This window comes from Haemaphysalis longicornis, unplaced genomic scaffold, assembly GCF_048455015.1.
Source record: "Haemaphysalis longicornis isolate Haplotype H1 unplaced genomic scaffold, Haemaphysalis longicornis Haplotype H1 scaffold_8, whole genome shotgun sequence".
NCBI classification, from domain to species: Eukaryota; Metazoa; Arthropoda; class Arachnida; order Ixodida; family Ixodidae; genus Haemaphysalis; species Haemaphysalis longicornis.
This window is the reverse complement of record NW_027526445.1, coordinates 165,804,846-165,832,333: the sequence shown is the minus strand read 5'-3', so window position 1 is coordinate 165,832,333 and position 27,488 is coordinate 165,804,846. Positions and strand designations below refer to the sequence as shown.

Sequence of the window (27,488 nt, the reverse complement as noted above, 5' to 3'; positions counted from 1 at the left end):
GCTCACAAAGTTCCTGCGCGTTACAAATGGAGGTGCAAGTTTTTTCGGTTTTTTGCCTGGAAAATCGGGGGCGCGTTAGAATCGGGTAATTACGGTAAACGAACTTTTTGCGATAAAACTGGTATCATTGTTGTATTTTGTATTTTGTCGTCGTCGCTTCTCTAACTTGTAACCGAGTGTAGAAAGGATAACTATGCAGTGTCAGTTTTGGCCCTTAGGCACGCTACGGGATACCGGGGGCGGTATGCACAACCTGAATGCCAGAAGGAAGTACGCCTTACGGTCTGCAGTGGGCGTTCCCGTCGTGGTCGCTTCAATGGATGCTTCAGAAGTTTCTAGAGAAGGGGAGAAACGTCTCGAGTGTTACGAAAGTCTCGTGATAGGGCGCACGGACGTGCAGGAAGCATGCAAGAAAGAATAGCGAGACCGCTATTTAGGAAAACAGTCGAAGGGCGTTGCTAGAACAACGCGCCTGAACATCGGAATAAGCTAAGTGAAAAGAACCTTTCCAAGAGCCAGTTTCGTGTGCTCCTAAACTAAAAAAAACACACAAAAAGGAATCAATAAAAGACGCGACCATAAAATGCGCCGCCAAATCTCCGAAGAACAGCAGTCACTGGGAACAGAAGCACTCGGAGTTGGCTAAGGCTGTGATGTGACGTCTTGCAGAGAAAACCCCAGCGCACGTATTGTGTCTGCAACGAAAAGGAAGAAAGCAAGGGGGTTGGGGCCGTGCACTAAACAAAACAGTCCACGCACGTGATTGTGAAAGAGATGAATGCACGGCCGGAAAGTTTCCATTGATTGATTGATTGATTGATTGATTGATTGATTGATTGATTGATTGATTGTGGGGTTTTACGCGCTGGGCTATGAGGCGCGCTGTCGCGCCGTATACAGTCGAACCTCGTAAAAACAAAGTAGTATCGAGACAGTAAATTAGTTCGTTATATCCGATATTCGTTGTAACCGTAGAGGTAAAAATCGGTCTAATAAATCGGCAATCAGGCTCGCGCAACAATCCTAGATAAAAAACGCATTGGTCCAGGCTCCGAACCCATTACAAACGAGGTAATCCTTATCTGTCTCTTTGCGACATTTAAAACTATAAACAGACCAGAACGTGAGATCGTGAAATTACGTCAGAACAAAGTTCGTCGCCAAAACAGGCCTGCGTTCTTATTCACTTGAAGGAGGATATGGCCTTCGCCTTGTGATTTTTCACAGTCTGAGCGGAATGAAGTTTTACACAGTGTCCACGCAATAGAGGGCCTTTTCTACTTGTCAGTTTTTCAAGCTACTAAAAAATGGTTGTTTTTTCTTACTTTTTTTAGATTTTGCTTTTAATATGCTAGCTGTCGAGTTTTCAGCCTCGCGAAAACCAAATGTTTCTTCGTTACAGCTGATATCGCGCGGCTCTCGAGGTTTCGGTTTCGTTATAAAAAGAATAGTTGTCATCATTGAAATGAAGCGTGTCCAAACAAACTTCGTATTTAGCTCGCTATATCCGATACTTCGCTATATCAGTGTTCGCTATAACGAGGTTTGACTTACTGGAGTTCTCTGGAATAATTTCCACCTACTGGGGTTCTTTAACGTGCGCCGAAATCTCGAACACACGGGCGTTTTCGCTTTTCGCCTATACATTAGAAAAGCGGCCACCGCGGCCTGGATGGAACTCGCGTCCTTATAGGCTCAGCACCCTAACACCTTAGCCACTGAGCCACCGCGGTGTTCAATATGGTTGAAAAAAAAAAGCTTGCTAAAAGCCCCTAGCTCTTCCCATGCATCGCAAGAAGTGTGGCAGAGGCTTTAGAAGACTTTTGGAGGAAATCAAGGGAATCACCGCATATTATTATTATTATTATTATTCGAATGATGATGATGATGATGATGATATGCGTCTGAAATGAATAATTTCTGGTCCGTTCTGGCTGTTTCAACTAAAATTCAAATGTTGGGTGTTGTAGCGTGAGCTACACTGGCCGAGGTTGAGCCGTTTCGTGTGCTGCGCATGCGCGAGGAGCAGTGACGCGCAGCTGGCGCGCCGGAGCCGCCGACGCCGCGACTGGACTGGACTGGATTGGACTGGATTGGATTGGATTGAATTGGATTTGATTTTTTAACCCACCGAAGCTATAAGCCTATGGGCTACGAGGCGCACCGTGCATGGGGAGGGTTTCGGATTCATTTTGAACTTTAACCAACGGCTTTTTATCTCCTTTGAACATCCTACATATATAATTAGTATATTATTTATTTGGTTAAGGAAGAGCAATCGTCTCCTCTGCGTGGCACTCGAAATGCACTTGCAAGCGCCTTCACGGGTGATAAAATCGACATTATCAATGAACTAATCATTTACTTCCGTTTACAGGTGTATCAAAACTCTAGTGATAGTACTGGGTCAGTAACAAGTTATAGTGAAGAAAAGAGACAAAGCGAACGGGGAATAAATTACGATTAGCCTTGGCAGGCGGCACGTGTGATCTCGCAAAATGATTCGGTAACATTGACCCTCGTGCTTTGGACCCTCCAGCCCGTTTATATCTTATTTTGTTTCGGAGCCATGTAATCACGCCACGACCAGAAGGTGTTGTGGCTTGATTAGATGGCTCTAATAGCGCCTGCAATGTTCATATGTTATATGACTGTAATAGCAATTTGCTGTAATGGGGTGCAGTATGTGTTCCTCACGGTAGGAACACCGTCATTTTTCTTCCACACGATGTTGACCACAATGTTAAGAACGAACCAGATACTTGAGATCGCTTTTTTGGCATGGTATAGCCCCATACGTTCATTTTCGGGCGGTGAGCGAAAAAAAGATGGTGAAGGAGAATATACATATAGGGACACTCTTTCCACTAATCGGTATTTTAGAATTAGATCACTTTTGGAGCAATTTCATCGCATACGCGCGAAGGGTAATTATGCGTCACGTCTGCCAAATAAGTTTTGCGTCTTGTCACGAACGCTGCGAGTGATGTGGACAACACTAAATTTGAAAAGGGAGTTAGAGGAGAGTAAGAAGGGAGGGTAAAAGAGAGTAAAAAGGAAGGTAAAAGGGAGTAAGAAGATGGCACACTAGTCTTCATCGAGGATTCTCCGGCCAGCGGTTGCGCAATACCGCGGCTCCGACCTGGAATCTTGCTCAAGTTCGACAAACACGGGTTTCCATCCAACACTCGTCTAAATCGACATTTTACATAAAGTAAACCCCCTTATGGCGAAGTCGTTTTATTGAAATTATGTCTCTATTACAGCTGATCGCTTTAAATGGCGCAAATGTTGGCGTTATTGTGTTGACCTGCGACAGCCACATGGAGAAGCCCCATGGTTTACGGTGTAAGGAAGCTGAAGCGATATTTAGAGCACTGGGCTAAAATTTTCCAGTACGATGGACATCGAACATTCTCTTTGTTTTCGTCAAAGGATGGCTTGACCTCCGCCAGCGTGCGGGCACAGAGCGCTGTTTCACTAAACATTCATCAACTTCATTTAGAAGACGATAAGAAAACATGCTTACCAGCCACAGGCAATGATCGCTGAAAACGACTCCGCAGGCGGCCGCGCCCGGTTGTCATGGCAACGCAGATGCGAAAAATCTCTTGCTGGTGACGTAGAAAAAGGTGACGCAGGCTTGCAGAGAACCGCGCGCGCGAAGCTCGCCCGTCAAATAAAAGCGATTTTTCGTGAGGAGCGGGAAATTTGAAAATGAAATAAAACAGAACAGAGGGCGAAGAAACACCACCCTCAATGAGTATGCTCAAAAGCTGGTTCACTGCTGCGACAAAGTAGATTTACCTTTTCAATCTTAGTGTTGGCATATACCTGTCCCACTAACTCCGAGTATACGCTACGGAAATACTTCGCCTTTTGCGCGCTGTTTAGTACTGCAAGTAAGTCGGTGTTTTAAAGCTTCTTGGTGTACACTTCGAAGTAACGAGATACTCGGAGCCAATCAAAAATCAAAGGACATTTTATAAGCTCCCTGCAACGGAGTTTTCATGCAAGATAAAGCGCAGGGCAAAATAGCAGTTATAAAAAAATTGCGGGGTTCATGATAAGCAGTGCGGACCATGAAGCAAAAGAGCCCAATTAGCGAACAAATGAAATTTCAATGTCAAGTGTTCGAGGAAGTGCTGCGCTACGCATCAGCAACTATATAAAATCAGACATGTCCGGCAAAGACCGGTGCATGTCATAATATCCTCTGTAAAGGTTGCGTACATGATTACGTGTGTGTGGATGCGTTTACATGTAAACAGTGACATGTGTGTACTCGGTCTTAAATAAAACGCCACGCAAGCCACCTTTCACCATCTTTGTCCACGGTTTGTAACGTTTCAAAGTCAAGTCTAGGATGGAATCGGCAAACAAATACTTGCGGATATGTCCTGTCAGGCAAGAGGCAAAATCGTTTATAGAAACGTTAGTAATTCGTTAGCTTTTTGTCAACAAACGTGCAATAATTGCTATACTTGCCACTTTCAGCTGCAAATATTGGGGTATAAGTAAGTGAGCCGTTGTTGGCGAAAAATAGAGAGACAGAAACAACAGAAAAACAAAAGGACTTACGCAAACGTTGATCGCGCTTTGACGATTATATATTTACGAACAGGTGTGGTTTATCTAAATGTCCGAAAGGATATTGACAAATAAGATTTGATGTTTTGCCCGGCAAGACTGGATTAGAATATGGGTCTTTATTGTATGTCATCAGGGTGCACTGCTCGTTAAATAACACAGTACCCGCAAAATGGTGCAGCTGATCACGTCCTGCTGATTTTACTAAGCAATGGTCCTACGTTAAACGCCATGTCTATAGTTCATCTCACAAGCTAGCTGCAGCACTGTGGAGGCTACATTGTTGTCCCCCTCAGGGCGCCCAACTCACCGCGAAGGAAGCGACAAAAGGCACCGGGGCCATGCGGTGCCACTTGCCGAGAGGGGAGAAGGGAGTGTCCTTTCAGGACCCCCTTCACGGCGGATTAGGCGCCCTCAGTGGGCGCACTATTGATAACAATGTAGCCTCCACAGTGCTGCAGCTAGCTTGTGAGATGAACTATAGATTACCGTCCGACAGCGCCATGCACTTGAAGGCTTTTCGTAAAGAAACGCCGTATCTAGCGCTGCTTCGCTTTTTTCACGTGACGTAACCTAACCCAGTCTGGCCTAACAAATAGAAAGAAATCATTTGAAACACTGAAAACTAATCTCACTCATCAAAACTATACAGGAAACTAAAAATAAACAAAAACAGGCCAGAGCAGGGTTCGAACCACCGTCCTTATTACGAAGCTAGTACGGAACCTCCATGCCACTATTATTTTTCTTTATTACGTATTTTTTGCGAACGCAAAAGAAGTCAAGGACAAATTAAAAACCAGCTGCCAAGCTTTGACTGACGGAAAGACTAAAAATAAACATCCAAGGTGCATAACCCTTTCCAAACAAATAGTCACTAGAGTTTAGGATCTTGTATACTGTATATACTTCGTACAGCGCGGTGGAATTCTGTGCGAAGTATCGGCTCACTGTGAGCGCATTTGAATAAGCACGTCTTAGCGCCATCATTGACCTCAAAACTGCATGCATGCCCCATTATATGTATCAAATCATCAGCACACTATCATTTCTACCGACAGGAAGAAATAGCATGCCGTACGGTGACAGGAGTGCCATGGGTCTTTCCCTACCGTTCTCTGCAAGACGTCCCCAAAGAATACGGCGTCTCAGCACTCCGTGAAAACATGTTCAACTGCATCGTCTTCCGGACACAACGTACCCGTTAGACTAACCAGCAAACGGCCCCTTTTCTACACCACTATCGCAAGTATTCTGCTGTGTGCCAGTTTAACGACAAAAATTAGACTGCCGTCGCATGGTGCTCTAGACACTGCGAGCTATAAAATCACGCGCGAACGATACAAGCATACATGTCACCGGTTTCCTTTACGCTTGTGCACAATACTTACGAAACGGGTTCGTTGGGAGCGCCGCTTTGGCTGATAGCTCGCGCTTCAGATGTCGTTGTCGTTGCCCTCGTCGCAACAGTGACTCTCACCCGCCCTTCCGGAAAAGCGCAGTGTGCAGTTCAGTAAGCGCGAAACTGTGAATTCGTGAAATCTGCGCTTAGTGGTTGGTGAATGGCCGCAAAACGCGGAGGCAGGAAGATTAACAATGGCATCTCAGCGCGCTTTTTTATAAGCCGTGAAAGGTGAAGACGACGTCGCACGCACGTGTGACACTGTTGTCGTTGTTCCTTAACTGGTATAGTTACCCACGTGAGGGACTGGCCAAAAAGCGGGTACCGATGCACACGTGAGAAAATGTTGCGGGGCGACATGCACAGATGCTTATTTAACATCAATTTCTCCGTCTTCACTTCTTTTTGAACTTCGGAGGCGTGGTAGGGAAGGTCCCAAGATAATTGAAATGATTCCTGAACGTATACGCGAGGTACAGCTTGAGCAAACTACCCATTGCCACTTTGGATAGTGGCCAGGAAATGGGGAGGTTAACTCATCCCGAGACCTCTCCAATATTTGTTTTCGAGTTCGCACACACATCACTATGATGATCATCATCATCGTCTTCGTCGTCATCATCATCTTCACCATCTTAATGACGAGATCACGATTTTCGCGTTCTTTTGATCAATTCTACGGTGCAATAATGGGAGCTTCACCCGGCGCTTCGATGGCGAATGAATGTCGTGTTTTAATGCAAGGAAATTGGCATTCCGTACCAGATAACAAACTAGCGTGGAAGACATCATAGCTCGCTTCAAAAGAGAGAAGTGGACTTTCACCAGGCATGTGATGCGAACTGACGACCGAGGGACCACCGGGGTAACAAAGCGACTTCATTAACTCAACGGAGGGGCGAACGAAAATTCGCACGCAAAGGGGGGACTGGGGAACCGTACGAAGGAGACGGCTGGAGGAACAAGGAAGGGGCCCCGCAGTGGACACAAGGAGGCTGATGGTGACGATAATGACGATGACTACAGTGGTAATGAACACGGGGAATCGCACATTATCTGGGAATGTGATGCGCAGCCACGAACTCTACGAGCACGCTAACGCATTACCAGTGCGAAGCAGTGGGAGACCTTCTGCATGCTTCGCTCCGACCCGGGAACACAGAACAAGGTCGTCCAACTGGCCGAAGATGCCGCTCGCGCCCATGGGCTGCAGGCCGCCATCTGAGGGGGAGGAATCCAGGAAGGCTCCCACTTCCCCTTCCTCCTTTCACCCAGTTTTGGCCAAAATAAAGTCGTCATAATTTTATCATCACGAGCTTTCAATCCTGGCGCAAGTGGGGAGGCGTGTAAGGATCATCATCCTTATGCGGCCTGTTGGTCATGTGGTCGAGCATGCGAGGCGGATACTCGTGCAGCACAGTTGCTTGACAGGCGGCCCGCCCCGCATTCAGAGCTCATGCGGAAGCAGAAAGTAGTGCTACAAGCCAATTCAATCCTTTAGCATTGCAAACTCAACCGCACGTACGTTTCTCATTCGTTATGAAGAGAACCACCCAGTATGTAGGCACTACATGTACGCCTCACGGAGGTAGGTTTGCGATTTCAGCCATGGAGGAACATATCCATCTGCCATAAGTCGGGATGGCCGAACGGTAACATCAGGATGGCTGAGAGAAGTATGGCTGGGCGGAGGTTACCGCGTACCGAAGACCATTAGGCCTACGAAAAAAGCCAGTAGGCCTACGAGCAATCATTCCGGAGCAATCCAGGCAACCGCACGATCGAGCAGCTGTTAAGTGCCTGTTCCTTTTCATGCAGTACTTCGTCGGCGGAGTGCTGCTGGTCTGAGGCTTCGGACGACGACTTGCCGTCGCATCATCGTGCTACATCGAGACACGCGTCAGCGCTGGGCATTCGTTCGTCTGACGGACACTGCGCCTGCGCTGCCCTGGCCAAAAGGAGGCGGACACCTCGACTATATAAGCATCGGATCGGCGCCGGGGCGTCATCATTCCGGAGCAATCCAGGCAACCGCACGATCGAGCAGCTGTTAAGTGCCTGTTCCTTTTCATGCAGGTATGTACTGAATGCTACGCGCTGCTTTTTGTAGTAGCTTGACAGTGTTTCCTGGATTGCTCCGTGAATGGTTGTCAGTATGTCAACGATAAAGGAACTGGGAAAGGCGTTGGCTGACCTGTCTGCTCGACTAGATGTGAAACACGAAGAACTAAAAAAAGAGTTGTCAGATGTGTTCGTATCTGAGCTCAAGGCGGTCAAGCAATCAATGGACTTCATAAACGAAAAATTTGAGGAGTTCAAGACTAACATGGCGGAAGTTAACAAAGAACTTACCACGCTCAAAACTGATAATCATGAACTGAAAAGTGCAAACGACCGTCTCTTCAGCGAGCTGAAAGCGGTCAGACAAGAAGTGGTTGATTTACAGCAGTACAGCCGCCGAAGCAATGTTGAGATAAAAGGGGTTCCGGTGGTCGAAGGAGAAGACCTTATCGCCACCGTAAAAACCATTTCTGTCTGTGTGAACGCTGAAATCGAAGAAACCGATATTGAAATAGTTCATCGAGTGCCAACTAAAAATGCGGAGCAGCAGAACATCATTGCCAAGTTTGCGTCACGAGCATCCCGAGATAAACTTCTTACTGCTGCAAAAAAACAACGGCTAAATGTTTCTGCACTTGGCTTCGAAGGTAATGACCCGATATACATCAATGATCACCTGTGCCCGGCAAACAAGATCCTTCTGGGTAAAGCCTTGAAAGCGAAAAAAGAAAAAAACTGGAAGTTCACATGGGTGCGAGACGGCAAAATACTGATGCGAAAGGCTGAAAAATCTCGAGTGCTTCACATTAAAAGTGCAGAAGACCTAGCTCAGGTCGTTTAAGCTAATGTCTTTTAGCTTTACGGAAATTGAAGAATCATGGCTTGAACGAGATAACCTGTCCGTACTGAATTGTAATATTCGTAGCATCCGTAAAAATGTTGACCAGCTTGTTGTATATCTGTCCCAACACTCGTTTGTTTACGACATTATTGCAGTAACCGAGACTTGGCTCAAAGATGGCGAAACGGTTGAAATACCAGGATACGAGTGTTTGTCTTTGCCCAGAAACAGTGCGTCTCGTGGAGGCGGCGTAGCTCTTTTCATAAAGTGTGGAATAGAATACCAGTGCTTGAGTGAAAGCTGTTGCAGTAGGAAAACTGTTGAATCCCTTTTCCTTTACCTTAAACTTGGTGTAACAGTTGGTGTTGTTTATCGGCCACCCAACTCATGTTATAATGAGTTTATTTCTGGTATGGAATCAATCTTGGATCCTCTTATGTCTCGGACTACTCCTCTAGTTATATGCGGAGATTTTAATATTGACTTACTAACTGCTTCTGATCGGGATTATGTGTTCTTGTTGCAATCGTTTAGCTTAAAAAATGTAATTAGTGCCCCCACCCGTGTAACATCAAAATCTGCAACGTTAATTGACCATGTACTGTGCAACATTGACATAACTGTGCGGGCTGGTGTTTATGAGGTTCCGATTGCTGACCACTATCCCACTTTCATATTCTTGCCTCGGACGTATCTATATCCCCTTTGCGAAAAACTAGCAGAACGGGCAACCCGAGTTGATTACGGAAATGTTAACAGCCTCCTTAAATTGATTAATTTTGAAACCCTGTATGATAATGACGTTGACATAGAATGTGAGAATTTCATCCGCTGTATTCAGAACGTAGTAAATAAATCCACGCGGGAATGCTCGCGTCGTCAATACAATCATGCCATATGCCCCTGGGTAACTAAGGACATATTATCAATACTGAAGAAAAAAGACACCTGTTTTCGTAGATGGAAGCGTGATAAAACAAACACATATTATCATAGCCAATTCAAATATTACAGAAATATCTCGGTTGCGATGATGAGGAAAGCAAAAAAGCAGTATTACACGAACCTAATCAATGAGCAAAAGGGCAATTCTAAACTGCTGTGGAAAACTATAAAAGACGTAACTGGTATAGGTCAAGTGAAACGCATTTTTCCCGATGACGTCACTGTAGAAGTCGCCAATAATTTCAACAGTTACTTCACCAATATTGGTAATAGCCTTAGTAGCAAGTTTCCATCCACGCTCACAAATTCATGTTTGCCAAGAAAGGTCCATAACGACTTTCATTTTCGTGCCATTAGAGAAGATGAAATTTTGTCAGTTGTAAGTACATTACCGATTAACAAATCAATCGGCCATGACGGCATACATACGAAGGTTTTGAAATATAACATCGAGATACTTTGCACTCCATTGTGTCACATTTTTAACCATGCACTTGAATCTCACTCTTATCCTCACATACTGAAACTAGCGAAGGTCGTACCGGTGTTTAAATCAGGGGATCCAAATGATCCTTGTAGCTACCGGCCGATATCTATACTAAGCATAATTAACACCCTTTTTGAAAAACTAATTGCAGTACAACTAAATCTGTTTCTTCATGCCAACCGTATAATTTGTCCTCAACAGCATGGTTTTGTTCCACATAGGTCTACATCTACAGCAGTTCTAAACCTATCTCAAATTATTAATTCCGCCCTTCATGAAAACAAAATCGCAATAGGAGTCTTTTTAGATATTAAGAAAGCATTTGATACGGTTTCTCATACTGTGTTATTGAAGAAGTTGGAAACTTATGGAATCGTTAATGACTCAAAACAGTTTTTTCAAAGCTATTTATCCTCTCGTCAACAAAAAGTAGTAATTGGTAATTGTCATTCCACTTATAACACCATTACTTGCGGAGTACCTCAAGGCTCTGTGCTGGGGCCTATTTTATTCTCAATTTACATAAATGATCTTCCCCAGTCCGTTTCTTTTTCTGAAGTTTTAATGTACGCAGACGACACCGTGTTAGTCGCAGTTGGTGACGCCCTTCCATCTCTTCGAAGTGGTATAATGGCTGATTTGCAAAACCTTTCGGAGTGGTTTCTACATAACAAATTGACTATAAATACTGATAAATCGAAACATATAATTTTTCACTCAAGGTCCAAACACCTTAATTATGACACTTTTAATTTATCCATTGAGAATCGGTTAATTCAAAGTGTGTCTTCCATCAAATACTTAGGAATTATTTTTGACCAACACTTACACTGGATGGAACAAATTGATAGCGTATGTAAGAAGCTTGCTTTTGGTTGCTACACACTACTAAAGGCCCGTCAACACTTTCCACTTAATATTCTCCGCTGCCTGTACTTCTCGTTACTACACTGTCATTTATGCTACTGTAGTGAATCGTGGGGTGTTACCTACGCGACCTATTTAACTCCACTGCAGCGATTACAAAAGCGAGCGTTAAGAATAATAACATATTCTCCATTCGATCACCCGAGCAACAGATTATTCAATGAACTTAGAGTGCTTTCTTTCATATCTCTCCGTGATTACAAAATTGCCCTTGTAGTCAACACCATAATAAATTGTAACTATCCCCTGCCCTTAACTTTGTTTTCTTTACCCGTTCGTAACACTAGACAAGCTACAAATGGTAATTTCAACCTCCCGATTTGTAAAAATGTCTATGGTGAAAGGTTAATTGAGTTCTTTGGTGCGAAAATCTGGAATGTCCTAACAATCGAAACTAAACTTGCAAGAAATTTTAATTTTACCTGTAAAATGGTCTTCTTGTGTAATCAACCTGTATAGTTTTATCTGATTACGTATGCCTTTTTTTTCTGGTCTAAAATGTTTTTCTTGTCTAAAGAACCTGTGAAGTGTTTCTCTGATTACGTATGCCCTGTATTTTTCTTTTCTGCGTCGTGCCTTGTTTTGCTATTCAATAATGCATTTATGCTTTGGACCGGACACTAGCCTTCGGCTATCGGTCCAAATATTTTTGTATTGTTTAAGAGATATTGTTTAAGATGAAGGAACAGAGTCATGCTGCCCGAGCCCGTCCGCTTGCACAGAACGAACCAACTTTATTAAAGACGATAGTCTTTCTTGGGCTACTTAAAAGCATAAATTCTGGTCTGCCTGTACGTTTGTTTGTCTGTCTGTGTGTAACTCGATTCGGGCACCCGGCCAAAGTGAAACAGAAGCTGAGCAACGAGGTTGTCAGTTACAGTGACGATAGCGTGAGTCAGCGCGCAATGTGGCGCTGCCTCACGCTGTCGTCACTGTAATTGACAACCTCGTTGAACTACCGTTCATAAACTTCGGTTCCTCGGCACAGCTCCTTTCGAAGGGCATGTCGCTCGCAACGATTTCCCTTCTCGACGGCTACCACGTTGCCGCCCTGATCATCGACGATCACCTTGATCATTCCAACGACAACCCACTAATTCCAAAACCCTACCACCGTTACGCTGCAATGATTCCCACCGATCTACCACCTGCACAAGCCGGTGGGCTCCTACATCTCCGGTACTCTTATCGAGACATTTTTGATCTTGACAACCGTCCACTAGGTAAGGCAATCACTGTGAAACATCGCATCAACACCGGTGATGCCAGCCCCATTACCGAAGGCCTTACCGCGTGTCCCACTCCGAACGTAAAAGGATCCAGACGGAAGTGGGCACCATGCTCCGCAAAGATATAGTCAAACCTTGAAGATTTCAAGCCCTTGGGTTTCACCCGTTGTTTTAGTAAGGAAAAAAGATGGAAGTTGTCGTTTTTGTGTCGATTACCGCCACTTTTACAATGCCACCAAGAAAAACGTGAACCCTCTGCCTAGTATAATGCCCTTGATTGCCTCATGGCGCAAAATATTTCTCCTCCATCGACCTCCGATCCGGATACTGGCAGATTGCGATTGACAAACTTGACCGAGAGAAGATGGCCTTTGTAACACCAGATGGCCTCTATATATTCAAAGTTACGCCGCTGGGCCTCTGCAATGCGCCAGCCACATTCGAACGCATGATGGACTCTCTATTACATGGCTTAAATGGTCCACATTCCTCTATTACCTAGATGGCGTCGTAATTTCCCTTGATTCTACCTTCACCGGCTTACCGACGTACTTGATGTGTTCCGACGGGCGGGTTTTCCGCTGAACTCGAAGAAATGTCGCTTCGCGCACCGCGAAATAACCATTCTTGGCCTCCTTGTTGACTCCAATGGAGTAAGAGCTGACCCCGAGAAAATTCGCGCCGTCCAGCACTTTCCCAAGCCGCAGTCGACCAAAGATGCGCGCAGCTTTGTCGGCCCGTGCTCATACTTTCGCCGGTTTATACAGGACTTTGCAACTATCACCCGTCCCCTCACCAAGCTTCGCAAAAAAGCGACTTTTTTTTTTTAAGGTTCCGGTTTTTTCTGCTTACGGCATACCCCATTTTTGGGCATTTCGACCCATCCGCCCCAACCGAGGTCCGGACCAATCTTTATATCCTACTTGGTCCGGACAGACGCTAATTATTCGCCTTACCCCGCTGTCTCAACATATGAGCGCTCTTGTGACATATCGCAATGCACCGCTGCTTAAACACGCCGAGTTCGCTGCAACAACGCACCCAGTTAGCCAAGGAATTGGTTCACCTTATAACTATTGCATAGATTTGACACAAAGTGCCGTGGTACGGGTCTGTTGCAGGAATACTGGCAGTGGAACGATGATCACTGGTCAGAAAATAAACAAAAAAGTTGTTGAATTAGGAGAAAAAAAAAAAAATTCCGACGCCGGGAATCGAACCCGGGCCTTCTGGGTGAAAGCCAGATATCCTAGCCACTAGACCACGCCGGATTGCTTTTGCGCTTCACTTAAGGAGGATTTAAACTAATTGTACTTCTAATTTTGCCTTTTGTTGCATTTGTCAGTGTTTAGGATATGTATACAGTACACGTGGGAACCACTTAGCTAGTTGGTACCAACTCAGCATCAAATGACGCTTACTGTGCTTTAAGCTACACTGAAACGCAGTTTTTTGCCTTGAGGGGGCGGTATTTTGAAGGGTTTGGTATTTCGCAGGCATACCAAAAAATGAAAAGGCGTAGCGCAATTAACGCCATGGACGCGCGAAAACGTGCTAATTAACCAAGTTCTTTCGCTGCATCGGCGTTTTAAGCAGCCCCTGCAATAAATCAATCCGTACGGGCTTCCAAAATTGATGCTCTCTGGGGAAAAGAGGAAAACACAGATCGACGTGAAGTGAAAACAAGGGGGACATATAGCCCCCATGTTAGCCCAAACCAAAGCCGGTCGTGGCCCAAACACTATGTTTAGTCCTGCCGTTCGGTTTTTTTTTTTTACCATTTTCATCTTGATCAAGGCGATAATTTTTTTTATAATGCGCGCCTTTTATTACCTTGCTGATACAGCCGGTGTACCTACCTAGCCGCAAAAGTGCATCATGCAACAAAAAACTAATAAAAATATATAAAAAACAAAAATTTATACCTAAAATTAAAATAAATATTGAAAAAAATGAGGTTAACGCGTCATAAATTACTTAATAATTGGTCACATGACGCTCTGCCTCACGTTCACGCTTTCCGCAGCTTTCCGCATCTTTCCGCTCTCTCTTCACACATTCGGCTTTGCAATCGAGCGAACTCCGAACGCCAGCTTCACCACCTCGACTCATGCGTTCGCCGGTCTCTAGCTGATCTGAGAGGCCTGGTAGATTCGTCGGCGTTGTTTACAAAGGGCTCAGCGCTAGCCTCTACTGTCGGTGTTTTCTTCGTCTCCATCCCCAGCAGAGATGCTCATCAAAGTGAAGGTGAGCTTCGTTTCAAAGCGACGGCTAAGCGTGGCCAATAGAATCGCCAAGTGTGATGAGCGCCATACAACAAGTATGAATGGCCTTCCATTCGATGGTATGCTCGTGATTCACTGCAGGAATCTTGTGTAACTAACTGCGCTAGTCGCGCATTTCTCAGAGTCTACTCTAATGAGTCTCTCGTAGTGTTCGCACTCATTTTTGACTCGCCAATCATGATGCCTGCCTCCCCCGTCACGTCTTGGCCTCCGTCAATTCTCGTTCCTATAACCGTTTGTCCAAGCCTGTTCGACCGCGAAGGTTCTCTTATTTTGCGAAAATATGAGAACTCCCTGTGTACGAGGGAACGCCCGTGTGTTCAATGCACGCGCGTTATGGACACGTCCCTTCACTTCGACGTGGTTCGCCCCGGCTTTCGAACACCCGTGCTTCCAACGCCAATTACGGCTTTCGGCAGCTAGTTTTCGTGTCCGTTGTGTTTTTTCCGCCTCGTACTGTGCATTTCCGTGCCTTTTGCGGCTAACCGGTGTTGCCTCTCTTTTCTTTCATGCGCATTTGTGGCTCCCCAGACCCTCACGGGCAAGGAGGTAAGTTTGAAAATATATTCCCCTCTTTAGATGGCTTTACTCGACGTACTCTTTGCAGTAGTTTACGGGGTTAACGGTGTATTTTGCTTTGTTTTCAGATCGAAATCGACATTGAACCAACTGACAGGGTAAGCCGATCACAACATACCTCACCCTTCTACCAAACAAAAACCTCCTTTACCTCGACACGCAACTCAACCCCCCACGCCAAATTTGGAAAAACAATAGAGCCCCTATTGATTACTTTAGAAGCTCTTACAGTTGACAATGTTATCAACTGCGGATGGCAGGGTGTTGGTTTGAAGCACTTCGGACCTAGGGTGCCCAGTTTTTGTTGTTGTTGTTGCTCATATCTCTTCACTTTGCAACAGCAACATGCTAAGTCTAGTTTCTGTACATGGCAGAAATTTAATCTGCTCAATGTACCCTTGCTACCGCCAGAGTTTTACAAGGCAAATGTATTGTAAACGCCCTATGTGCAAAGCATATCTTAGCAAGTTCTCTCAAGTTTCCCAATGTCAATACAAGTAGGTTTTAAGATTTGAGCCTTTGGGAAATGATATGTGCGTACAGGCATGCACATTATCATGTATTTTTCAACGCAAAGGATATCTGCGACACATTTAGAACAAAACGCAAGTGCACAAGAGACGTGAGCAGAGGTCTGTTAACTAGAAATACCCACCTTTGATTGGTTTGACGGAAGGCCATTCAAGCCTGTGCAGCTGCTGTTCTTTTGTCCAGCTTGGATTTCCAAAATTGCATTGTGGAAGGTGCCGTTCAAGATGGTCACATGGCCACTGTGGGGTGTTGAAGGGGGTTTGTGGCCGTCACTTTTAAAACTGCTACAACGGCTGTACCTCTGTTGACAAACATTATATCAGCGAGGCACTGACTGTTACCACTTGCAAACGTATGGTAGCTGGGAGGGGTAAAGGTGTACATGGCTGCCTACTCTGCAAAGGCGCTACCTTGGGCGGCGGCTTTGCAACTATGAAAGTGGTATCGAAGCAAACATCTGGAGGAGACAGTTGTAGCTGTCATTCTTATGCACCTATTGTAATTGAATCAGACTTGTGGCAACTGGCATCATTGCAGCTTGCTTTTATTCGTATGGCAAATTATTTATCTGCTGTCGAAACAGCACATAACACCGTACCTTGAAGCAGTGCATGAGCACTGCACAGACGTGATTGGCCTTGTTAAACAGCAAGTGTGGTGACTTCCACTCTGTCAGGCTCAGTGGAAAAGCCTTTCATGTTAATCAAACTGCTATCAGGCTTCCCAGATCGAGCTTCCCAGACACCTGTTGCAGCCAAAGGCGAATTTTGGCTCTTTTGTTAGTGCGATTCCTGAAGCTATACCATATCTAGTGTTTTATTGAGGCAGAAAGCATTATTTCTAGTGGCGGTAATACACTCTGCGTTGACGAAACGGTGCGATTAGACACTGCAACAAAAAAGATCTCAACACGGGACTGAGAAAAAGTTGTGCCGCAAACCTGCATGCACCTGCCATGTCGGTTGTTTTTTGCACACTGTAGTCAAACGATGCTGTGAACTTGGAGTTCGGAATACAGTAGGATAGGAGGGGTTGGAAAGTCGATGGGAGTGGATTTTATCCTCTAGGAATGATGAGCCATGACACAAGATGAATCAAATGCCCTTCACGGAGAGTAATCTAATCCCGGTTGAGCCTATATATGCTTTTCACACCTTAACTCTTTCGTTGCCCTGCCTATTCATATCGATCACTGATGATCGATGCTTTATATTGCTGATTTCGACGTGTTGTAGCCTGTTTCTTGTACACCTAATGCACCCCAGTGGTTAGTCTAGTCACTGCACGTTTAGAATCAGTTTAAATTTCCCGGCTCCGTTGACACTGAAATTTTAAGGTGTTTTTTGCCACCTTGGGTGCGTGGGTTTTCGCGAAAGGGGGTGTGGCTGCTGCACTTGACAAAAAAGCGTGCCATTCATGGTAATGCTGCATTACCATCAATTGTTTTTTTATCAGAAGACTCCTAGCAAGTCAAATACCAAAATATGTTGTCAGCTCTGTAATCTGACAGTGTTGAGAGGTAATAATAACCTGAAAACAACACCAACTATTCACTAGTGATGTTTGGTTTGGAGAGAGGGTAGCTTCATTCTTCCAAAGCTTATTTCTGAAGGTCCCTCGGGTGTCTAAAAAAGTGGACCTGGCATTTTCAGCCAGTTTCCAGCAGTTTCGGTTTCGTTCTTGCGTTGTGAAATTCATATTTGGCACTACTATGCAGTTACCCAACTTCAAGCCTATTTGCCATGATGCCTCCGTTTCCCACTACCCTTCCTCGAAAAATGCATGCCGATCGTGATTCCACTTCACCTACGCCTTACTTCTGCGACAACAGCTTCAGTTGAAAGTCAAAAGATAACACTAAGTTGTTGGGTATCAGTTCAGATGAGGAGGGCGCTTCCAATCGGCCTTGAACACCACCAGCTGTTCACCGGCCAGTTTTGTTTCCATATGAGGGTATTTCCGGAGGTCTAGTGTTGCTTCTTAGTAGAACTGTATATTCTGACAGTCTCCAACAGGCTTGATAGTGTTTTTTATCGAAAATGTTAGGAGGTGCTGCAATGTAGAAAGCTCGTGGTGCTGAACTCTCTTCATAGCGCGAAAGCTGCTTGATGTAAGCATGACGGGCATGATTCTAGTGCATCGCACCTTATTTCTGCAAGCAGGGCTACCATAGTGAGTCAGAAGATGATAATAAACAGCAAATGAAAGTTCTGACTGATAAGTGATCATCAGAACGTCAACTATCATCCACCACCAGGTTTGGTTTTCAACTCCAAGTGAAGTTCTTCTCATTGCTTGCTTGCCTTGAATCTTGTACTGGCTGTTCTCATTGACGGGGTGTTTTTACATCGCGTGGGGACTAATTTGTGTCTTTAGTAATGCCAAACCACCAGATTTCGACCAGAAAACCATCAAAAATTGTAAAATTTTAAATGGAGGTTGGGCTTCACCACAAGGTGCGGCCACAACGCATGCTAGCATTTTTTTGATATCTGACAAATCGTTTCGAGCAAATAATTTTTTTTCTAGGACCGGTTTGTGAAATGTTTACCTACAAAATGTATATTCTAATTTTTTGCATACATGACTATTATTTTTTTAATTTTATTCAATGCCTAGGGCCAGCATTTTGACCTTGATAATTTTTTTTCACAATCATTAATTTTGACCTTGATAATTTTTTTCACAATCATTATTTTGAAAAAATTAAAACTGGTGTCATTGGAAAGGGCATTGAATGATCTGCATTTTGTCACTGCATATGTGCCTAACCAATATGTTTAGTACAGAAAGGATGATGAGGAGGAGGAGCAACTTTATTTAGTCAACAATCATTGAGTTTGATTAACGACGGGCTTCTTCTTGACTCCGTGAGGTGGCCAGAAGACCTTGCTTCATGGAGACTTCCTAAGCCCAGTTCACGACCTGAATTTGGGTCTCAGGCTCGGACCTGGTCACTGCAGTCTCCTACTCTATTTGGTTACAGAGATGCCATTAAAGTCTTTTCTTAGACCACTAAAAATTGATCCATTTTCCACGTTAATGAAATTAAGCAACCCTTGAATAGATTTTTTCTTGATTTTTAATTCTTTAGGATCGTTCTTTTTTTTTTTTTTTTTTGATGCTGCGTATATGGTTTGTATGCTTTGTGTTGACATGGTGTTGGCAGTGTGTGGTTGCCTTCATGCCCTAGTGGTTATTGATTGTTGTGACGATACTTGCAATCGGCAGGGCTGTAGTCTCCTTCAGAGTTCAACTTGTTGAAATATTTCCATTCCTTCCCCAACCCCTACTAATTGAGGATTGTAATCACCACATGAGTTCCAGCTTAGTGGGTTGGGGGACAGTTTTACATCTCTCTCCTACCTCCCTTTTTCCGTCACTCCTTCTCCCCCCTCTGAGGTGTTACTTCACGCAATCAGAGTAAACCCTTTCTGGCAGTATAGTAGTGTGTGGCTTGTTGGTGAGAATGGGGGCGGAAGCAAACCTGCACGTCCCTTGAATGCCAACTGTGTACGTCTGAGCCGTTTATACGTCCCGAAGAAACATCTGTTCTTCAGCACATTTCTGTTGAGCTTATTCCTATCAAAAATAATTATTTACCATCGCTTCCAATTGGAAGAATGAAAAAGATCTCGGGCACCGAAGTCTGCTCATGTTCCTTGAAAGTGAAAGCCTAGCGATTATAAAACACTTCTTTACGTCTAGATCATGGTTGCGTCTGTCTTCTTTTTCTTTATCTTTTGATGTGAATTACTCCAACAGGGGCCCCACTTGACACTGCAACTTCTTCAGTCAGAGCTCACCACTGCGTGCACCTTTTGTGCGCACAAGCTGCCATGTGCACCTGTCAGAATGCACGAATCAGGCCAATTCTTGTTCCATTCTGGCAGGGTGCTGGGTTAACTTAGTACTGTGGTTAACCAGCTGGCTGCTACTCTGGCAACCAGGGCCCAAATCCCGCACGAACCCAGTGTATTTTCTCTTTGCGGCGGGGGCCATTTTGGTGCCATTCGTGCTGTCCCCGGCAATGACGACCGCTACGGTCACTTTCTTTTCGTGTTCAATGAGACACCTAAGGCTTTTGGCGTAAAAGTGTTGCGCATCCCCCAAACTCCTCCCGTTCCCTACAAATGTTCGGTACCCCGACTGAACCTTTTGATCACCGCACTGTGCATATGTGGTGGCCCCCTTTTTGTGACTCCTCCTGGTCCTTGCTGCAGGTGGAGCGGATCAAGGAGCGGGTGGAAGAGAAAGAAGGGATCCCGCCGGCGCAGCAGCGGTTGATCTTCAGCGGCAAGCAGATGTGAGTGTGCGTTGTCTTCAGGACAACAAGTTCACGTTGGCCTGAAGTAAGCTGAGAAGCACTCGTAAAAAGAACGGTTACTGTTCTATCTGCGAAGGGGCTACCCTGAAGTTGGTGGACGGCACGTTATGCACCTCTCTACTGCGAGAACAGTGGTGCTAAAAACTCAGTACAGGAAGCTGGCGTTACATATCTAATCAGGTATTGGTGTGACTCTTGTGGACTTGTCTAGGAGCTGGACCTTGGAATGTTTATTAGTGTGGGTGTAGTAAATAGTCAGCACATACAGAGCTGGCTGGTAGCCAGCGTAGGGCCTGTTTATGGCAGGACACCGAATGGAAGACTGCACCCTAGAATGATAGACCGTAGCATGGTAGACCAGCTAGACCATGGGCTCGGTCAGTGCAGCGTCGTGGCTTTGTTGGTACATTCAGACTTGGTTATATCGAACTTGCGAAAAAACACCTATTTGTTTGATATAAGTAAGCTGAGGAATTGGATGTCATGAAAGCACATAGCATTCGTAAAAGCACTTTATTGGTGAGCCTGCCTGCCTTTCGCACAAAATAGGCCTGTATCTTCTTCCGCTTGAACAACTCGCTGCCCGAGGCAGTACACACTTCTCCACATTGTTTAAAGGGTCGGGGCGGCTGAGGCCACAACCTTTCACATTTGCGAAGAAGTGCCAGACTAGTGCGAGTGCACCAATCACCTCGGAGGTTGTGAGCAAAGGATCGTCATTGCTTTCCTCGTTGCGCCCGCCTTCACTTGCGCTTGGTACATGCTGGCAGTGTAGTCTTACAAACTCTTCAGTGGTTGTGGCACCATCATCCACATTCGAAAACTCGCCGACTGTTGGTCTGGCAACGGTGTCCTGAAATTCTGTCGGCTTGCTCCACACTCCGACAACACCAGCGGTGCCTTCGTTGCACTCCTCAGGATTTTTGAAGTCATCACTGGCACTCACCAGCGGCAGATTTGAAGCAATTTCGGGTGGTTTCGTTAGTAACATACGCCTAGAACCTACTTTGACAACGTGTTCTGAGGAATCTCGTGCACCGCAGGGACACCCAACTTCCCACCATGTTCGACTTGATTTATGGTTGCCAGTTTCACGGCGAAAGTCTAATTTGGCCGCTTTGCGCTATGTAGAGCCACTGAATATGCCTATGTCTAGTGACAATAACCACCACAGCTACACTTCCCAAAAAAGCCCGCAAAGCGCGAACGACGCAAACACAACATAAAAAAAAAGCATGGTGGGCAGGTTCGTGGTGCACGTTGAACCACAGCGCAAACGACAAAACAAAGGACGGTAGCAAGGGGCCACACGAAGTGCTGGTTGGGATTATTTTTTGAAGGGGGTGTCGACGGGTCGTTCTACACGGTGCGATGGCGCAGTCACGATAGGGAGAGCGAGGTGAGGGAGGGGAAAGAGCCGCCCGTGAGTGGCAGGGCTAAACCACTTCGAGGGGTGTGCTGGCGGAATTTCACCTCTGCCCCGAGGGAAAGCCAACTTTGGGGGCCACTTCTGCGGCATTGCGCATTCGATGTATTTGTTGTGGCTGGTATTTTCGTTCGATATAAGCATAGTTTTTGCTATATATTCTCATTGTAAATGTACTGTGTCCAGAAATACTTCCATATAAAGGGTAATTCGATGTAAACAGGTTCAGTATACCCCTCGAGCGCTGCCTGTAGGGGCGCCACTTAAATCTCCCTAGCGGCCCGTTTCGAAAGCAGCCGCGGCAGTCACCGGCCCGCTGCCTACTGTAACCGTTGCTTTTGCAACACGTTCATGACTGAGCCCTTCTACCCTTTGTATACGTTGCAAATACATATTAATGTGGTGCACTCACACTGTTCGGAAATGTGGTGTGTTTACGAGTGTAAATGTTTCTCACGCGATCTTAGTGTGCTACGTTCGGTCTGTATAAGTGCCAAATGTGTCACAGGCAGCCGTCGCAAAACCGGCGTATGCATGGAGCTGATTGTACTTCCTCTGCCGTGAAATTTACGTATAGTGTCTCCGTAAGCAGCGTTCCTTCAGATGCTCATGCTACAGCTGTACACAACGATGTAAATTGGTTTTGTGCGCTTACATAATTTAGCGGAGCAATCATACCTGACAGCCCGTCAGTTACGCTTGCCAAAATCATACCTTGCGTATTGATGACTCCCTTGGGCAAGCAATGTGACAAATATCACGAACATCCTACAAAAAAAGTACAGTGGGCAACACAAAATTATATCCGGGGATCTGTAGCTGACAAAGAATTGAATGCTCGGTCGTCTTGCCCTGATGTGAGCGCTCACAAACATTCATCATCTGCTACATTTATCCGCCGCGAACAGCGCGGAGACGGACCTGTAGAGTCAGCCCGTCTGCGACTAAACGCTTCTTCGAAACATCACCATACGACACAGGGAGCCTGCAGAAACTAACACAAACTAAAATCAGATGGCCTAATCAGATACCACACTCTTCCGACGACACATTTTATTTTTGTACTGCCTACCATGTTCTTCAAGAAATGCATCCGTCGAGTGATCGACTGTTTGTTGAAGTCGAAAAACGAAAGTAAAGTCAACGCGCAGCTTGTGTGTGGGATTACTAAAACTGTCATTCCTTGATTTCGTTCCGCATTTGGACACAATTAGTTAAGCGTCCCCCACCCCCCCACCATGTAATGTCCGGCGGAATAGCAGTGCATTTTGCGTCTAGTTGGGCCTGGTGAGTCCTACCTGGCTTAAGTTTAGACGAACGTCCAGCTTTCCTGAAGCTACACTTTTTTTTTTGTTGTTTATTTGATTCCCGCATGAGGTATTCTGTTTCGCCCCGACTTGGAGACCATTGATTATTCCGTGGTTTCATTAACTTTCTTTGGTTCTTGTAGGCTTGAGTAAGCATATATTTAACGACGCAGAGCCCTGCAACGTGCTCAACATTTTTGCGTGGCTTATATTCCCTTAAAATGCACAAAGGGTTGTCAGGTATTGGGATAATCACACCCCCAGGCAGATGTTTCTGCGACCTATACGAAACAAAGCTGCATTCATTGTATGCGCTGCAAGATGAAACCAAGCTTTCGCTGTGCGAGTATCACATTTAAACAAGACAACAATAGAATTCACTTGTGCCTGACGGGTTCGGAGGTGACACTGGTGATATGCTGCTGCCGTCGCTGACACCGTAAGAGCGGTCAGGAAGCGCACAGGACCGCGTTCCTGGATAGCTTTTGTTGGCGTTCGAGCACTCTTCCGAGCCACAGCTGTTTATTGAAGTGCCCTAAACGTACTATTTTCTTACGGACATGACTATAACAAGTTGTTTAGGGCATAGAAAAGCAAAAAGGATCAAAAGGGAAGCCAAACGTTGCATGAGCTCCTATCAGCCACCCAGCGCTTATTCCGTAGAAACCCCGGAGAAGCGGCGGCAGAGGCTGCAGCCATCGCAAAGCTCGAAGCGTATAATCAGGTTCAACCGTATTGTGGTCAGCAAATCAAATGATGGTCGCGGTTAATTTCCAAATTCAGAAACTAGTGTTTGTATGTGTGGTTGTTCAGTAAGATGTTTTCATCTGCTGAGCACGAGGTCGCGGGTTCGATTCCCGGCTGCGGCGGCTGCTTTTCTGATGAAGACGAAAAGCAAAAGCACCCATGTGTATGAGATTTCGGTGCACGTTAAAGATTCCCAGGTGGTCAAAATTCACCCGGAGCCCTACACTACGGCGCGCCTCATCGCCTGCGTTGCGTCGGCGCGTTAAACTCTACAATCAATCAAGGTGTTTTCATCTTCACTTTTGGTTCTTTACGAACCTGTGTCCCGCTATTGTACAGCATATTGTCACGAAGAGAACGCAAAGACGACAAAGCTGTGTGCGTGGTGCTGCTGGGGGCTGTGATGGCCAACATCATGTCATTATATCGCTTCACATTCAACAATGGTTCCTGCGTCTTGCCGCCATGTGACGTACCATCCTGGTCAAGGTCGCAGTGGATGGGCGAGTGCGTGGAGTTGAAAATGAGGTGATGCATTCGATAAACCACTGCCCACAAACAGTGATGCCCACCAATCTAGGAACCCCCAGGAAAACGTACAAGGAGCTGAGACAGGCAATGCTTGAGGACAAGTATAGGGATGTACCCCGCACCTTCACCAAAACGTTAACGTGTCAGCAGGACAAATGACAGGAACAATGGTTGAACGCGAAGCAATGTATTTACTTGATGTTGGCCATTACAACACCCAGCAACGCCACGCACACAGCTTTGTCGTCTTCGTCTTCTCTTTGTGACACTATACAACACCACTTTGTACCAAGGTGAATTTGCGTAGATCAAGATTTCTACATGTAGAGGTTTGTACCCATTGCAAGCACAATTGTTTTGAGATTGCTTTTCCAGCACTGCAGCTTACTCCTACCTATTCTGTTTTTAATCCAGGGGTCTCTGAAGATAGTCTGGGAGGAAACGATTTTTGGGAGTGGTTTTTGTACACAGGTCTCTTTTGTGCTGTACGAATTTGTTTTTGACCTCCATATTACTTCTAAAATGCAAAAGAGGTGTAGTCACCATGAGCCTTTTATTGGTGAAGTAGGAATTTCATTAGTCTCCTGTTTTGCCAGTGAGAGAAAGGAAAAAGTGCCCCAAACTTCCTTCGTTTGAGTTTCTGTTGCTGTGCAAATCAAAGTACATTTTCCAGTGCCCTAAAAACAGACTTATCGTAACGTCTGTCTATTCAACGTTAGTGCATACCATTAAAAGTTTATGGAATATCGTGCCTGCTGGCAGGGGAATATTTTAGCATAGTTTCGGATCCTCTGGCTGGACAGGTGACAATATCTTCGGGGTCCAAACAAAACAGAACAAAGAAGTACGGTATTGATGTGACACTGGCCCCTAAACTTTTTCCTCCATGCTGCCTTGGTGCTAAAGCTGTGCGGTGCTGTTTTGGGCTTTGAAGTAGAGTGCAAATGTCTACAATGGGTCATTTCTTGTTTTAAGGGGCAAAGTCCTTTAGGACCTCGCAATGTCCGTGCCGATGTCTGGCGATGTCCGTGTGCAAGGAGCTTTACGTAGCACAGCATTGTACGCCATCTATCGAGAGCAACCACATGTAGTACCATCCGCGCGCCATCTGGGGAGAGTGCCGATAACTGCAGTAGCAAAGAGCGCGAATTTCAAAGGGTAGAAAACGCAAAAATATAGCAAAAACCCGAAACTATCTAATGATAATTTGCGGGAAAAGACGCCATGAACGATGCCGAGGGTGCGAAGTACTGGGATGCAAATTGTCTTTCGTGTGGCGCTTGTCGTTTGCAGTCCATTTACTGCACCTCAAAATCATTTAAAACTCAGAGTGCATCAGCACGCACGGATGATGACGCTCATCACACAAGCAATACACAACTTGCGTGCCAGTGCTTCGCACCCTCGGCATCGTTCATGGCGTGGAGATGTGCGATTTTGTTTTCTTTATCTAGTGTCTTCCTACTGGAGTGTCTTTGTAGGCAGTAGACAACTCTGGTAAAGCATGAAAAATGTTGGCGCCTTGAAATGAAGGCTGTTCAATTTTTGGCGATGTTTGTCAAGCCTTTCTACGGGCAGGCAGTCTTAGCTTATCTTGTTCGGTGCAGATGCTGCCATGCGGACGTTGTATTCTGAAGTGATATTTTTTTCCATTCCGACGGCACTCAATTTTTAAAATTTTTTTATTCTACTTTGCTCGCAACGCAAAAGATTTCTACTCTAACTGATATCCTGGTCCAGTGATGATGTCCTGCCACACAGTGGTTAGCAATTCCATCTCGCACTTTCCAACACAATGTACATAACTCATTAGCGATGGAAACATGGTGACAGCTCTGCGTGCAACCCGCAATGCTAATTGCACCTCCCAAAACTCGTTTTGAAGGGCATCAATGAATGGCTGCCGGTATGGCTGTTCTCTTTTCTTCGGTTTGGGTTGGGAAAACAGTTTTTGTTTTGTAAAGTTTTTCACGAGTCGTGTGTTGCATCTTTTTTTTTCGAGTGTGGGAACCAGACAAACCGGTTTTGCCTTCCAAGCCCAAACTTCAAACGGTTGAAACTTCTGCTACAGACCAGATAGAATGATGCTGTTAGTCTCATTGCACTCCTTGACTTCTGCACAGGTCACGGGTACCTTGTTCAGCTGCATCACTCCGGCAGTTCTTTTTCAAAAGCTGTCAAAAAATAAATATAAAAATCCGAATAAATTAGAGTGTAGTCGTTTTACAGAAAAACAAATTTTGTATCTACAATCAGAATGAAACACTACACATGTCCTCCTGCAATTTTTTTATCATAACTGCAAAAATGAAGTTTTTGATCAAAGACCCACGTGCCCCCTTAACACCCTAAATTCTAATGTCAGCAAACAGCACTACAGGTAGGGTTACCTACATATTTTTTCAAACTTTTCTGACTAAACATAGCTATGCGTTACAATCCCGCATCAGAATAGTGCTGGTACGGTGTCGTATTCCGTGCTCCTACCAGCTCTTCCGAAAGACGAGAACTGAGTCTGTTTTCTTCCTCCTCCAGGAACGACGACAAGACGGCCGCCGACTACAAGGTGACTGGCGGCTCGGTCCTCCACCTGGTGCTTGCACTGCGTGGCGGTCGGGGACAGCCCGTGTGTCGTCGAGAGTGAGAGAGAGACTGTCAAGGCCGCAAGCTCGTCACACCCCCACCCCGCTGACGCCAGCAGCCGCCGTGTGCGGCAAACCCAAATTTTTTTTGTAACTTCAATGGGGTCATTAATAAATTAAGCCTGCCATGCTGTTTTAAGGAACGCAATGTTTGGGGCAGTGTGGACTCTAGTTGCATCCCCGCATCATCATGGTCGTTACACAACCGGAACCGTTCTGTGGCGTTAAGAATGTACAAGCTCACAAGGTCTTCGGTATAGCCACTCATTTGCTGACAAGCTCGTGATTGTTTGAAAGGAATTTCAAGCTAAGCTCATTGTGGTGAAGTAAGGCACATACATAGTGAGGTGAACATTAATGTGCGGTTTGCGCTCATCTTTTTCATACGATGAGTGGCACCAGCCCAGCTATATTCGAGCAATATATATATTTTTTTTACTACTTTGAGTTTTTGGAATGCAAGATGTTGTTGTAGCTGTCAGATGTTTTACTGCTTTCTTATTTACTTGCACAGCAGCTTGTCAAAAAGTAGTCAGAGTAAGGATCTCTCCTGTAATATCTCTTCAGAATGTCTCTCCTGTAATAAATTGGAAGTGTGACGCTAATTTTCATTGCAAAATAGGTATAATTG

At 45.3% G+C, this 27,488-nt stretch overlaps 3 protein-coding genes and 1 non-coding gene across 4 annotated transcripts in view; 2 read left to right on the top strand and 2 right to left on the bottom strand.

Annotated features, from left to right (window-relative positions):
- LOC144150034 (sulfotransferase 1B1-like) overlaps positions 1 to 27,488 on the bottom strand; it is a 55,057-nt gene that overhangs the window by 10,492 nt on the left and 17,077 nt on the right. The window lies entirely within an intron of this gene.
- On the top strand, positions 7,747 to 9,873 carry LOC144148984 (uncharacterized). Its single transcript, XM_077680506.1, has one exon. The coding sequence runs from the start codon at positions 8,136 to 8,138 to the stop codon at positions 8,892 to 8,894; it is 759 nt and encodes a 252-aa protein (XP_077536632.1). The 5' UTR covers positions 7,747 to 8,135; the 3' UTR covers positions 8,895 to 9,873.
- Trnae-uuc (transfer RNA glutamic acid (anticodon UUC)) lies at positions 13,682 to 13,753 on the bottom strand. Its single transcript has one exon. It is a non-coding gene; the product is annotated as a tRNA-Glu (tRNA).
- LOC144150035 (ubiquitin-like protein NEDD8) lies at positions 14,522 to 27,000 on the top strand. Its single transcript, XM_077681831.1, has 5 exons — positions 14,522 to 14,729; positions 15,299 to 15,316; positions 15,415 to 15,444; positions 20,101 to 20,183; positions 26,751 to 27,000. The coding sequence occupies exons 1-5, from the start codon at positions 14,712 to 14,714 to the stop codon at positions 26,857 to 26,859; spliced, it is 258 nt and encodes an 85-aa protein (XP_077537957.1). The 5' UTR covers positions 14,522 to 14,711; the 3' UTR covers positions 26,860 to 27,000.